This window comes from Ruditapes philippinarum, unplaced genomic scaffold, assembly GCF_026571515.1.
Source record: "Ruditapes philippinarum isolate M1 unplaced genomic scaffold, ASM2657151v2 ctg1777_1_1_1_1, whole genome shotgun sequence".
Taxonomy (NCBI): domain Eukaryota; kingdom Metazoa; phylum Mollusca; class Bivalvia; order Venerida; family Veneridae; genus Ruditapes; species Ruditapes philippinarum.
In genome coordinates, this window is record NW_026864519.1 from 85,750 (window position 1) to 100,804 (window position 15,055).

The 15,055-nt window shown below is 34.0% G+C and overlaps 1 protein-coding gene across 2 annotated transcripts in view; it reads left to right on the forward strand.

The window, feature by feature from the left end:
- Positions 1–15,055, forward strand: part of LOC132725896 (uncharacterized) — a 77,655-nt gene that overhangs the window by 48,766 nt on the left and 13,834 nt on the right. The window contains exons 5-11 of one of the 2 annotated variants that reach the window (XM_060711085.1): positions 1,813–1,984; positions 4,308–4,408; positions 6,109–6,331; positions 6,853–6,980; positions 8,082–8,250; positions 12,547–12,702; positions 14,313–14,462. In XM_060711085.1, coding sequence (XP_060567068.1) covers positions 1,813–1,984; positions 4,308–4,408; positions 6,109–6,331; positions 6,853–6,980; positions 8,082–8,250; positions 12,547–12,702; positions 14,313–14,462 — 1,099 coding nt within the window. The remainder of the gene's footprint in view (positions 1–1,812; positions 1,985–4,307; positions 4,409–6,108; positions 6,332–6,852; positions 6,981–8,081; positions 8,251–12,546; positions 12,703–14,312; positions 14,463–15,055) is intronic. The other variant, XM_060711086.1, reaches the window with a different exon arrangement.

Below are 15,055 nucleotides of genomic sequence, written 5' to 3' on the forward strand. Positions count from 1 at the left end.
AAATAGGAGTCCCTGTAAGAAGAAGCAAATTGTATTAAATAATTATAAAATCTTGAAAATGGAGGGTGGGAGATCTTGTTTCATCAGTATTAATAGATCACTATGAGTAAAAAATCAACAACAACAAAAAACAAATTCTCTTGTAAATAGTAAATAATGTTCATCAACAGTGAATTATATGATTTAAATATTATTTTAAATCTTTTTGAAAGGTTAATTTACTATTACTTTTTTTTATTTCATTCTTATATGACTATGTAGAGATAATATAGCAATTTTAAACTTACAAATGTACAAAATAGAATTAATTAAGAGCCTTGGAATTACAATTCTGCAATTTTGGCAACAAAAATGTATAAAATGTAGAAATAAATATTTATGAATATGCCAGACCTAACTTAATATCAGCAATTATAACAATACTGATTTTTATTGTATTGAAATTTAACAGCAACACTGTGCTAACTAGAGGTAGTACAGTGTTATCATTCAATAAGTAAGTTTCGATTAATGCAACACAGTTTGAGTTAGCTCTCTGTTGCATTTAAGTTATACTCACATTTGAGATAGAGCAAAATGCCAAGTGGTAAATAAAACCCATAAAATTTCACAATTATTTCTAATATTTTATTTACTTATGTATTTCATACAATTTGGCTAAAAAATGCAAAAAAGTCATTTTTGAAAAAAAATCAAGGTAGACCAGTGTTGCTTTCAGCCATCGATATATGTGACCCCAAATGGTTTTGAACCTGCAGTTCCTAGGTTGAGAGGCATACATCTTTAATCACAAGACTAAATTCACTTCCAAATATATGATACATGACAATCTTTTACCCCTTCATTGGAAAAATAATGGCATTTTGTAGTTTTATGAGTTGTCTGTGGTCAAGTGGTTAAGATTTGGGACTTTAAACCACTTATCCTTTACTGCTGTGGGAGGCTTTGGAATCTTTCATTTGAGTAAGCTCTCCAGCTAGCTCACATAACGTCGAGGGTCCTACTTAGGTGCCTGTTTCTTGCCTAAAATAATGAATAGCAAGGCACCTGAGATTTTCCTCTACCACTAAAGCTTGAAAGTCTCATATTATATTATGACCTATACCATGTTGGAGAAACATAAAACTCAACAAAAAAAAAAAATAAGTAAAATGCCACTAACATTCTTGTTCCTTTTTCATTGAACTTAAATATTGTCAATAGATAACATACTTTTTGTTTGTTTTTTTATATTTAGTGAAGCCCAGACCAGTGACTGAATTAACGTCTAGAACTGTAAACAGTACATGTATTTATGTGCAATGGAGAACCATTCACTCCCAAATACAGCATGATAAAGAGCATAGGGTGACCATAACAAACAAGTGGGATAAGACTCAGGTAAAGTTTTTGCATTTAAGTTTGACTCTTTGACATTTCCAAACATGAAATGAGAAAATTTGGAAATAAGAAACAACGTGAGTAAATATACAGTAATTTTACGATGTGAGTACAAAGTTACTTGAAAATAAATTTTGTTTGTTAATGACTAAATTGCCATGTTCTTCACAGTGCTTAAATTTGAGTATAACTTAGTCGTATTTTGGCCTCTTGTGGTCAAGGTCACCGTTACTAAAAATAGAAAAAGTGGTTTCGAGGCAATAACTACAGTTGTGAAAAATATGCACTTCAACAACATTTAAACAAACAGTCAATTGGGATTAAAAAAAGAATTATAAAAAGAACAAAATTAAGTTACTAACAAATCAAGGCCATAACATTTTAAATTTAAGCTTTATTTACCTTAAATTAACACAGTTTTCTTTCATTTAGATATTTAAGTTCTACACAACAAATGAAACTGAAAGGTACGTCCACAATAGAACATTTTGTAATCTACATCCCTACACAAAGTACCAATTTACAGTGGATATTCAGCCAATAGGAGATGAGGCAGGGTTTTTCAGTGATCCGAAGCAAACAGAGGCGATGACATACTCTGATTGTGAGTAATGATATTTGAAAAGTTAAAAATTTAGACACAATGATTTAGGGGAATTATTTACAATTTCTCAAAGTTTCTTCATACAGTTTTTAGCTCACCTGACCACGAAGTGAGGTATAGTGATGGGGCTATGTCCGGCGTCCGTCGTCGTGCGTTGTGCGTCATGCGTCGTGCGTCGTCAACAATTGGGTTGTTAACAGTCTAGCAGTCACAGTTTTGATTGGATCATCATCAAACTTTGTCAGAATGTTTGTCTCAATGAAATACAGATCGAGTTCGAAGATAGGTTATCTCGGGTCAAAACCTAGGTCACAGGAGCTAAAAATAGAAAAAGCTTGTTAACACTCTAGAGGCTGCAGTTTTCATCAACATATTCTGGGAATTTGTCAGGAAGGTTGTTTTAATAATATCTAGGTCAAGTTCGAAGATGGGTCATCTCCGGTGAAAAACTAGGTCACAGGTGCTAAAAATAGAAAAAGCTTGTTAACACTAACAATTGGGTTGTTAACAGTCTAGCAGTCACAACTTTGTCAGAATGTTTGTCTTAATGAAATACAGATCGAGTTCGAAGATGGGTCATCTCCGGTCAAAAACTAGGTCACAGGAGCTAAAAATAGAAAAAGCTTGTTAACACTCTAGTGGCTGCAGTTTTCATTCAATCATTCTGAAAATTCGTCAGGAAGGTTGTTTTGATGATATCTAGGTCAAGTTTAAAGATGGGTCATCTCCGGTCAAAAACTAGGTCACAGGAGCTAAAAATAGAAAAAGCTTGTTAACACTCTAGTGGCTGCAGTTTTCATCTTAATATTCTGGAAATTTGTCAAGAATGTTGTTTTGATGATATCTAAATCAAGTTCGAAGATGGGTCATGTCCGGTCAAAAACTAGGTCACAGGAGCTGAAAATAGGAAAAGCTTGTTAACACTCTAGGGGCTGCAGTTTTCATCCAAATATTTTGAAAATTTGTCAGGAAGGTTGTTTTGATGATTTCTAGGTCAAGTTTGAAGATGGCTTATCTCCGGTCAAAAACTAGGTCACAGGAGCTAGAAATACAAAAAGCTTGTGAACACTCTAGTGGCTGCAGTTTTGATTAACATATTCTGGAAATTTGTCAGGAAGGTTGTTTTAATGACTTCTAGGTCAAGTTCGAAGATGGGTCATGTCTGGTCAAAAACTAGGTTACAGGAGCTAAAAATAGAAAAAGCTTGTTAACACTTTAATGGCTGCAGTTTTCATCTAAATATTCTGGAAATTTGTCAAGAAGGTTGTTTTGATGATATCTAAGTCAAGTTGGAAGATGGGTCATGTCCGGTCAAAAACAAGGTCACAGGAGCTAAAAATAGAAAAGCTTGTTAACACATTAGGGGCTGCAGTTTTCTTCAAGATATTCTGGAAATTTGTCAGGAAGATTGTTTTGATGACTTCTAGGTCAAGTTCGAAGATGGGTTATCTCTGGTCAAAAACTAGGTCACAGGAGCTGAAAATAGAAAAAGCTTGTTTACACTCTAATGGCTGCAGTATTGATTCAAATATTCTGGAAATTTGTCAGGAAGGTTGTTTTGATGATTTGTGGGTCAAGTTCGAAGATGGGTCATCTCAGGTCAAAAACTAGGTCACAGGAGCTAAAAATAGAAAAAGCTTGTTTACACTCTTTTTTTTCAAATATTCTGGAAACTTGTCAAGAATGTTATTTTGATGTTTTCTGGGTCAAGTGCTAAGATTGGTCATGTCCGGTCAAAAACAAGGACACAGGAGCTAAAAATAGAAAAATCTTTTTAACACTCTAGTGGCTGCAGTTTTGATCCAAATTTCCTGGAAATTGGTCAGGAAGGTTGTTTTGATGATGAATATGGGTCGTGTCCGGTCAAAAATAAGGTCACATTGCCCAAATATTGAAAAATCTTTATTACACACTAGAGGTCACATGTTTGACTCAGTTGTCATCAAACTTAGTCATGATGCTTGTTTAAGACATTGCTTGGATGCGGTTGTGTCAGGTGAGCAATCCAGGGCCATCATGGCCCTCTTGTTTAAGTTTTAAGGAGATGTCTTTCACAACCAGTAAAGTCAGAAAGCTGTCTTAGGGTCTTCTTTGTGTTGGTACAACGTAAAATTCAACCAAAACAATAATCAAGTTTGAAATGACTAAGTTGAACATAGCTTTAATTAAAGCCACAGTTTTATATAAGAATAAAAATAAAATCCATTCTACCCCCTGCAAATAATACAGAAAGTTTGATATAAGGATATGGCTATACTTAAACCAAAGAACTGCACCATTTATTTAATGTAGGTATTTTTTATAGAATTTTATAAACTTTCAGTTCCTAGTGCAAGCCCGGAGGTTGTCTCAGGGGGTTACGAGTGGAATCCGAATGTTTGTAAATCACCTTATACTAAAAGAAGTATCTGTGTTCCTTTAAAGGTAAGTTTTTTCAAAACAATCAGCCCATTACTGATGATAAGAACAGGTACCCAATCCAAAGATTTGTATAGTTAGAAGTAGGCACCTTTAATGTCATTTATTATTGAGCGTAAGACAAACTTTCAATGGAATAACTCATTAATTTTGGTTAAGGGCCGATATCAAACCCAGTAACTTGTAACATGTAAGGCCGTCAGACTTTCGATCCAATGACTTAATCAGAAACATTCATATCGTGGCTTCTTGAGAATTCAGCATGTTTATATGCCTGTAGCATGTAGTGTTTTATCTATTTTTCATTAGTAAGTAAGTAAGTAAGTAAGTAACGACTTTTTTAATGAGGCTAACACATTCGGTTTTTCGATCATCCATGCGGGCCTCAGCATATACATTGCATATACATAACAATATATACATTACATATTTTGAATAACATATATACACAAATAGAAAAAAAAACAAAAAACCGCATTTTCATAACCTGGGCATGAAAAAACATTATTTTACAAGTAAGATTAGAACAATATTGTAAAAACAAAACATTATACATTCTATTCTTGTGTGGCATTATCATTACAACAAAATGTACACTCATTTAATTAGAAAATTGCACTTAATACATGTGGCTTGAAATTTCTTTAAAGTATCTGAATTTCGAATATAAATTGAGATGTAATTCCATATTTTAGGACCAGAATAGTCAAATTATTTCCTAAACCACTGTTGTTGGTTTCGGTATGGCTAGTTTCTCACTTTGGTCAGGTCTTAAGTTGAAGTTGTGTTTGTCATTTATCATTTGGAATTTATTTTTCATATAATTAGGAAAAGATGGCTCATTTATAGATTTATACATGAGAATAGCTTTTTTGTACATAATTCTTTGATCAAAGGACATCCAATTAAGCTCTTTAAATAGTTCATTTGATGGGGAATCAAAGCTTTTATCCGAAATTATTCTAGCAGCTCTTTTTCGAAATTTGATAATTTGTGAAAGTTGTACACTACTGCAGTTTCCCCTATAGTGCAACAGTAGTCTAAATGAGGCAGAATATATGCATTGAAAAAGAGTTTTCTAGAATGAAGATTAAGATAATGTTTAATTCTAAGAAGCAGGTAGAGTTGTGAATTGCATTTTCCAAAAGTTTTTTGAATTTGAGTTTTCCATTTTAGATTGTTGTCAACATAGACACCTTGTACTTTTTCTGTGTCTGTAAATTCTATTTCTTTGTTATGAAGATACAGTGTAGGTGTAGCAGTATTTTCTAATTTTGTATTCCTAATTGACAGAGTCATAGCTTTTGTTTTAAGTGCATTTAGTACTATTGAGTTTTGCATGCACCATGTGTTAACATTATCAATATATGTTTGAAGATTTTCATTGACTTCTTGTACAATATTTCCTATAGAAGTTAACGAAGTGTTATCTGCAACAATATATGCATTAGATCTTTTTATATGCAGATGTATGTCATTTATATATATTAAGAAAAGTAAATGTCCCAGGATTGAGCCCGAGATTAGAACGTTACTTATAGGAGGAAAAACTTTTTCGATCACTTTTAGAGATACTGCCTATTCAATTTTTAGTAACCCAGGAAAACAAAACTGCCAAGATATGATCTAAAATGTGTTGAAACTGGCTTTAAAATGAACCCCAAAATGCCTTAAGCGATATGACTAGGTTTTTTTTCTGTTTTCAGTCCATTGCACCTATAAATGAAAATGGGCCAATGAAAGGCCTTGTTGTGACATACATCAATGAACAAGGGAAAGAAATGCGTGTAGACCTGGCGGAAGATTTAAAGTATGCTTGTACGTGTAACTTGATGTGCAATGCTACGTATGTGTTCTATATCAAAACCAGAAATGTGAATGGAACTTCCACAGTGTATTCCTCAATACGAATACCGGCATCAACATTAGGTAAGCTTGCCTAGAATCGATTTTACTCTGGTGCCCATTCAGGCCTGAAATATTAGCCAGCCGGGCATCTGAGGTCTTCCTCAATCTTTATTGCTGGAAAGCCACCATATGACACAGTGCAATGTAAAACCCAACCAAAAAAATCAATTTGAATGTATGAATTTGAAGTTCGGTTTCAATTGTTTACATGTTTACTTTTATCAATATGTGTAATGGATTGCCCTTCTTTTTATGTAAACAATCGTTCGGAATTCGGAGTAGACAGGTTTCGGATCCGAAAGGTTTTTTACTATTGAAAATAGAACGAATAAAATCGGTACCGGACACTTCGTTCGGATAAGAAAGGATTCCGGATTAGAAGGGTTCGGATTACCAAGGCTCCATTGCAATTTTAACAGATTGCAGTATTGAAATACATGTATTAGGCTATGGGGTGTTAATTATTAAACATTATTGAGGCAATTAAGAATTCTGAAATAATAATAACCATTTGTGTGTTCATAAGTTTTTTTTATTTACAGGTATTGAACAACCAAATTTCATTGTTGAAGCAGGAAATGGCACTAATGTGACAGTCAGTTTGCCTGAAACAAAAGAAGCTTCCACTTTCATTGTATTTTGGTGTAGAAACAGAAATGGTAATTGTGAAGTGAGTATTAGACTTCCTAAAATCTTTAAAACTTGTATGAATTTTTACAGCTTTTCAAATTCTGAAAAATTGTATCTCCTGTGTTTAAGCAGCATGCCTCCAGATTCATGCCAATTTTCAGGAAAAATTTAAATATGTATTCATTTAAATATTGTGAAGTAAAAAAAAGAAAGTAGTTAACGCATTGCAAACTGCACTTGAGACCTACAAAATTTACCAAACATAGGCAGAATATGCAAACAACACCTTTAATACGTTAGTTACGCAGTAGAAACATGGTCATAAATACTACAAAATCAGTCAGTAATGGCATATAGCATGTCAATTATTTCTTTAATTGACAATATTTTTACTCTTCTTAAAATCTTATTACATTTTTTTTCAATGTTGAATTTCTTTTCAACATAAATCTTGTTGACATAGCATTTCAGAATAATTAATGAATGGCCGAAGACACTCCGCTGTCTATTAAATCCTCAAAGAAAATTACTGAGAGTTAAGGGGACTTAACTCTCATCCTACTGAGCACAAAGGACTTTATTTTGTACATTGAAGCTTTTGATTGGATAGATTATTTTAAATCTTTAAAGTATTAGCTTTATACAATCGTTATCACAGTGAACGTGGATATTGTTCACACTCGCTTAAAATAAACACTCCTTCTATATCTCAGTTTTGATAGTCCTTTTTAACTTTCAAACAAAACGTCAAGCTATTATTATCACTGCGGCTGTGTTGTCATCATCAGTGTCATTGTGCAAAAACGTTCATGTATCCCATTAACTCAAATTTTTTAAGGTATCCATATGAAACTTGGAATACTTGCTTATCATGGTGAGAGGTAGTTGTAAAGGACATAATTCAGAAAGCTTTATGTTTGGAGTTATACCCCTTTTTAACATAGAATTTTTATCAAAAGTTGTTAATTTAATTGATATTCGGTATCACCGGGTGCTATGCTCTTGTTCTTTTGAACAAAAGCTTGAATTTGTAACTACCCACCTCGAATACACATAAATACATAAAACGTGCATAAAGTATGGCGACCCATTTCAGAAAAAAAATAACATAGATATTTTTGTATAGTATTTTCTTTATCAGGAAAAGGAAAACATAAACTGGAAAGTGTTTGCTGGGAACACAAGAGAGGCTGTCATACAGATAGAGAAAACTAACTCACCACAAGATTTTCTGTATGCTGTTAGCTTACTGACCGATCAAGGGAGTAGTGGATTTTCATGGCAGGGGTGCGTTTACCTTAAAAATGCATGTAAGTTCATTTTAGCTCGTTTTTTCTGTAGAAAAAGTAAAGCTATTGTGATCGCTGTGGTGCCGTTGACATGCAGACACTTTGATGCAACACATTTCTTAAACCGTTTCAAAGTTATCAATTTGAAACTTGGAATGCTTGCTTATCATGACAAAAGGAAGTTGAAAGACAAGGGGCATTATTCTGAAAGCTATATTTTGTGCCCCCACTTAAGGGGGGACGGGGGCATTAAGATTTACCCTTGTCCGTCCATCCGGGCGAGCATCCAATGGTCTATGAGCTTCATTCCGTCCATAATTTTAGTTAAAAGAGAAGGAAATCCCATTAACCAATAGGCTTATGTGGTTATTGTACTGGTTTATGAGGAAAATGCCACATAAAGATCAAAGAAAAAGCACATAAACCCCAAATGTTGGCACGTCCGTCCTTCCGTCCGTCCGTTCTCTTTTGTGTGGCACGTAACTCAAAAAGTATTTGACCTAGAGTCATGAAATTTAACTGGAAGGTTGATCAGCATGTGTAGTTGTGTACCTGGGTATTTTCATGTGGATTTATATAGTGTTTTAAGAGCTATGGCCCTTGACTTAGTAAAATTTTGCAATTTTCAACTTGTGTCGCATGTAACTCAAAAAGGATTTGACATAGAGTTATGAAACTTTACAGGAATGTTGATCAGCATGTGTAGTTGTGAACTGGGTTTTTTTGTCTGAATTTATATAGTAATTTTTGAGTTATTGCCCTTGACTTAGTAAAAATCGTTTCATTATGTTGTGTTATTTGTTCCTTTAGTGCTTGAGTAAGAATCAACCAACTGCACTGGAAAAATGATCAACATCACTAAATTACAGGAATAATGATTAACATCACTGTGAAGCTATGCACCTGGGACTTTGCATGTGGAATTTTTGTGCCCCCAAATAAGTGGCGGGCATTTAGATTTACCCTTGTCCGTCCGTCCGTCCCTCCCTCCCTACTTCCGTCCGTCCTTCCGTCCTTTCGTTCTCTTTTGTGTCAAACGTAACTCAAAAAGTATTTGACCTAGAGTCATGAATCTTAACAGGAATGTTGATCAGCATGTGCAGTTGTGCACCTGGGTATTTTCGTGTGGATTTATTCAGTATTTTAAGAGTTATTGCCCTTGACTTAGTAAAAATTTGCAATTTTCAACTTGTGTCGCACGTAACTCAAAATGTATTTGACCTAGAGTCATGAAACTTTACACGAATGTTGATCAGCATGTGTTGTTTTGCACCTAAGTATTTTTGTCTGGATTTCTTTAGTATTTGTAGAGTTATTGCCCTTTACTTAGTAAAAATTTGCAATTTTCAACTTGTGTCGCATGTAACTCAAAAAAGATTTGACCTAGAGTCATGTAACTTTACAGGAATGTTAATCAGCTTGTGCAGTTGTGCACCTGGGTATTTTTATGTGGATTTATTCAGTATTTTTAGAGTTATTGCCCTTGACTTAGTAAAAATTTGCAATTTTCGACTTGTGTCGCATGTAACTCAAAAAGTATATGACCTAGAGTATTGAAACTTTACAGGAATGTTAGTAAGCATGTGCAGTCGTGCACGTGGGTATCTTTGTCCGGATTTATTTAGTATTTGTAGAGTTATTGCCCTTGACTTAGTAAAAATTTGCAATTTTCAACTTGTGTCGCATGTAACTCAAAAAGGATTTGACCTAGAGTATTGAAACTTTACAGGAATGTTAATCAACATGTGCAGATGTGCACCTGGGATATTTTCATGTGGATTTATTCAGTTTCCTTAGAGTAATTGCCCTTGACTTAGTAAAAATTTGCAGTTTTCAACTTGTGTCGCATGTAACTCAAAAAGTATTTGACCTAGAGTCATGAAACTTTACAGGAATGTTGGTCAGCATGTGTAGTTGTGCACCTGAGTATTTTTGTCCGGATTTATTTAGTATTTGTAGAGTTATTGCCCTTGACTTTGTAAAAATTTGCAATTTTCAACTTGTGTCGCACGTAACTCAAAAAGGATTTGACCTAGAGAATTGAAACTTTACAGGAATGTTCACAGAAAATGTTTGCAAATTTCAACTTGTGTCGCGTGTTACTCAAAAAGGATTTGATGTAGAGTCATAAAACCTTACGGGAAGGTTGGTCAGCATATGTAGTTGTGCACCTGGGGTTTTTTGCTTTTGGATTTATCCAGTATTTGTATAGTTTTTCCCTTGACTTATCAGAAAACGTTTTATTATGTTGTTATTTGTTGCTTGAGTGCTTGAGTTAGAATCAACCAACTTTACAGAAAAATGATCAGCATCACTAAATTACAGGAATAATGATCAACATCACTGTGAAGCTCTGCACCTGGGACTTTGCATAAAGATATTTTTCAGTTTTGTAAGAGTAATTGCCCTTGACTTACAGTAATATAAATTTGCAATTTTCAACTTGTTCATGGTTCAAAAAGTATTTGACTTGTAGGCCTGAAAGTTTACAAGAATGTTGGTCAGCATGTGTAATTATGCACCTTGGGGTTTGCTTGTGGATTTATTCAGTATTTGTAAAGTTCTCGCCCTTAACTTAGTAAAAGATTTTTAGTTTTCAACTTGTGGCACATGTAGTCCAAAAAATATTTGACCTAGAGTCATAAGATTGAGTGAACAGTAGCGTGTGGGGGCACCCGTGTCCTCTGGACACATTTCTAGTTTCTGTTTTATAAGAGTTATTGCCCGTGACTAACAGTAGGAAATAATTTTGCATTTTTCAACTTGTTCATGCATAACTCAAAAAGTATTTGATTTGAAGGCCTGAAAGTTTACAAGTATGTTGCTCAGCATGTCCACTTATGCACCTAGAGGTCGTGGATTTATTCAGTATTTGTAAAGTTCTTGCCCTTTACTTACTAAAAGTTTTTAGTTTTCAACTTGTGGCACATGTAGTCTTAAAAATATTTGACCTAGAGTCATAAGATTTACAGAACAGTGGCGTGTGGGGGCACCCGTGTCCTATGGACACATTTCTAGTTTTAGAGTAATGTGAGTAATTTAGAGTTATGTTCCTTATGACATTGAACTTCTGTCAAAAGTGCATATTTAGTAGAATGGGTTATAACTATGACAGTCATCCATATTAAATTAAGAATACTTGATTATCATAACAAAGCGCAACTGTTAGACATTATTCTGAAACCATTATTGTTATCGAGTTATGCCCCTTTTTACTTAGAATATTTATGAAAGTCATTACCGTTAACAGACCAGCGTACTTACTGCATCTGGTACTTTTGTCTGTACAAAAATATACCTTGTTTTCTGTTATTTAGAGACATAACCTGTTTATATTTTATTTTCTATCTTTGCACAACAAGTGTTATAGACTGCTTGCTGTCTTTGGTTTCAAAAATGCTCTTTTGTATCACTTTTTTTATTCCAAAGCTGAAACATTAATTGGGCCTCTGAAACCAAGTGACTGTTGTCACTAACATTGCACTGGCCCCTAATCACTGTAGGCTTGAATTTTACCCAGGACTTTAAACACTTTCAAGTGAGAAAACTATCTAGCATGCTCAACATAAGATTAGTGGATTGTTCCAAGAATGCTGGAAACTGTGTTATTTACACATTTTTTTTCAAGATTAGTAACAAAATGCAAAATGTTTTTGTTTTTTTTCACAGTAATTTTGTTACGATTGGAATAGTAATAAACATAACATAATAAATTAGTATAGGTGTTTTCCGAGTAATGGTGCCTGATCCTTCCTTGTATACTTGAAATAGTTTGTCTACATGTATTTGGTTCTCTGTGACAGAATGTTTAATTTACTCACTTCAAATCACTGCTGTTTAGTAGAATTCCCACCAGGGGCTTCTGATTCTTAAACATGTATGTGAGGAAGCTATTCAGGTAGCTTACAAAATGTTGAGATGGGTTCTTCTCAGTTACAAAACCATGGTTGAAATAGTAGAGTCCCTGAGGATTTTGCGTACCTCAGGAAAGCAGGACTGTCACCATATGACTTAACAGTGTTTTTGTTACTTAAAACTCAAATGAATAAAGAAAAAAGTATCGTCTACATGCATTTAGACATTAATTTTAATAATTAATAGTAAATCTGTAGAAATGTGCTGTTTTCATGAGCATTTCGTCACATTAGTGCAGTAACTGAATAAGTCCTTCCAAATTTATAAGGAGTTAATCAGTTATTGCACTAAGGTTACGATTTAAAATTAAACTGTTTAATCACAATACGTTTTAAAATACATGTAGATGTCAGTATTCTGTTGTGATCTTATATTAACTTTGATATTTTCTTTTGTTCACAGCTCCGCAACGGGAAGTTAGAAACCTGGCTGTTTCCCCGGGACCAGAGGATGATTCGTTGGTGGTGACTTGGGATAAATTGTCTTGCCAGTCAGATCAACCGTATATAGCCAAATACAATGTGCGGTACAACGAAGTTAATAATCGGCACTATGCAGGTAAGATAACCATTAGTACATAATTATATAAGGGAGGGGATGTCTTGTCCATTGGTCGCTCAGTCCCGATAAAAATTGTGTGTCTGTTCTATTAGACCTATTAGACCTATACCCCTTTGGGAAGATAACTATGTAAAGCTTTTTTACTAAATTATCTCCCTTTTTATTTTCTTTAATTTTCATAATTTTCTCAAAACCATCACACTTATTCATTTCAAACTTGAAATACTTGTTGAATATCAACCACAAAAATTCTGCTTAACAGTTTTTTCAGAATTATGGCCCCTTTTCTACTTTGCTTTTATCGTACTATCAAGAAAAGGCATGCACTGCACCTCTGACAGCTCTTGCTTATTTCTTGATTTTGTCACTTAGTATCATTGGATTCAAACAATGGGTTTGATTCCCTCAAAAGGTTTGTTGAATTCCTTTATATGAGGAATTTGTCCATATTGTTTGTCAAAAATCTGTGGACACGTGTACCTTAAACAGTGCACAGGAAAGGTCAGCCGTCCAGTTAACTCAATAGGTATAGCATTAGACTATGAATCGGGCGACCTGGATTTGATTCCCAGAAGGTGCAGGTCACTTTCATTGTGATTGATCATGAAATCTTTTCTACAGTCATTTGTGCTGTACCACTGCTCTGGTATGTACAGAAGGTTCAGTTCCTTGCGGAAGTGAATGCAACTAGTACTGGTAAACTGCTAAAAGTCTGCCCAGGAACGATGCAGTGGCTGAACTGTACTCTATTAAATTCAATGTGGCTTACTGCTGTGATCCAGAGTGAAAACTTAGTACCAACACCACCACCAGGAATGTAAGGGGCTTGTGATACAGGGGTTATCTGGGTAATTAATGTTTTACCTGTAATAACTTGGGAATTTGCCACATACCGTGTCAGTTTGACTGAAACACAACCAATGGAAAAAAAGGTTATTTTTATTGAACCAGGGCTTTTTTGTTTCACCTATCCTAGCTTAAAGATCCTGTAACACAATTTTTTATGATTTTAAATCACAAATACGATGCTCAATTTAAGATTTATTAATATTATAGGTTCCAAAAAGCATTATTTATAAAGATATTACCAAATTTTACATTTACATGTTAATAAAGGGAGGTTATTAGAAATAGATTTTCTATAAAGTTTAAGTCAAATTTTCCAATAAGAAATGAATGCATATATTTTAATGAATACATATAATATGCACACATATTTGCAGTACATATTTTGCATATTCTTTGATGTTTGAAAATTGTTTTAATAGCATAATTATGTAAATATATAAAATTTCAATGAGTGTGGTTAACCTCTTTACTCACAACATACAGAATCTTTAAGCTTGATGAAACAGATCGAATTGGAAAAGCAGCATTTTTTTCTGAGTAAGAGAACAGGTTTCCTTTTCAAATATGCTTATAAGTTTATATTGACACATAATATAGAGAGATATGGCCCGCATTCCTTTTTCATTGTCATGAACGATGCAAATGTGAAGGAAAATAACAAAATGGGTCTTAGTGATTGTTATAGACATGGCTAATTTGTACAATGTTATACATGTATATATAAATTATGTATATGTTGGTTATTTTTTTCCTTTCAGCTGTGAATGTATCAGCTTCTGGTGAAGCCAGGGTGGTGTTACGTGATCTAAAGCGAGACCAAGCTTACAGTGTTTCAGTGAGAGCTGTCACAAGGACGGGAAAATATGGACCAATCGACCAACCTAAGACCAGCACACCTGTTAATAATAGTGTGTACTGCATGAACTTTACTACTTTTTTGTCAATGTTTTCAATTCTTTTGTATTGAGTTTTAAAAGTCTTAAAGGAACTCCACTGAGGTTTAATTTGTTACAAGTATCAGCTGGGCCACTTGTAACAGAAAGATATCCAAAGATAATATTGAAATATACTCAGAAATAAATTTAAAATTGTAATTTTCTGCTTTTTTAGCCTAATTTCAGTGAAAAGCGTTGCATCACTTTATAGTTTTAAGTCATTTTTCACAATTCTAATAATTCTTCTGGAAAAACGGAGAGAACAAATGATCTCAAATTTTGCACACATGTTATTAGTCAAGACCTACATCAAATTGAGCATTAATCTCGAAAAATCCTATTCAGTCCTGTAATGTGTCAAGAAAATCTCAGTGAAGTCCCTTTAACAATGCAATTCATCACACAATTTGGATTCTACATTGTCTTCTTAAACAAACACAGATGGAGAAATAATATATAGAAAATACATGGTTGATGTCGGGATGGAGAAGGTTTATCCGGTGAGCGAGAAAGTGTATCTTGGCGAGCCATGTATTTGTTTTATCCTGCTTTTTAACATGTTTTTA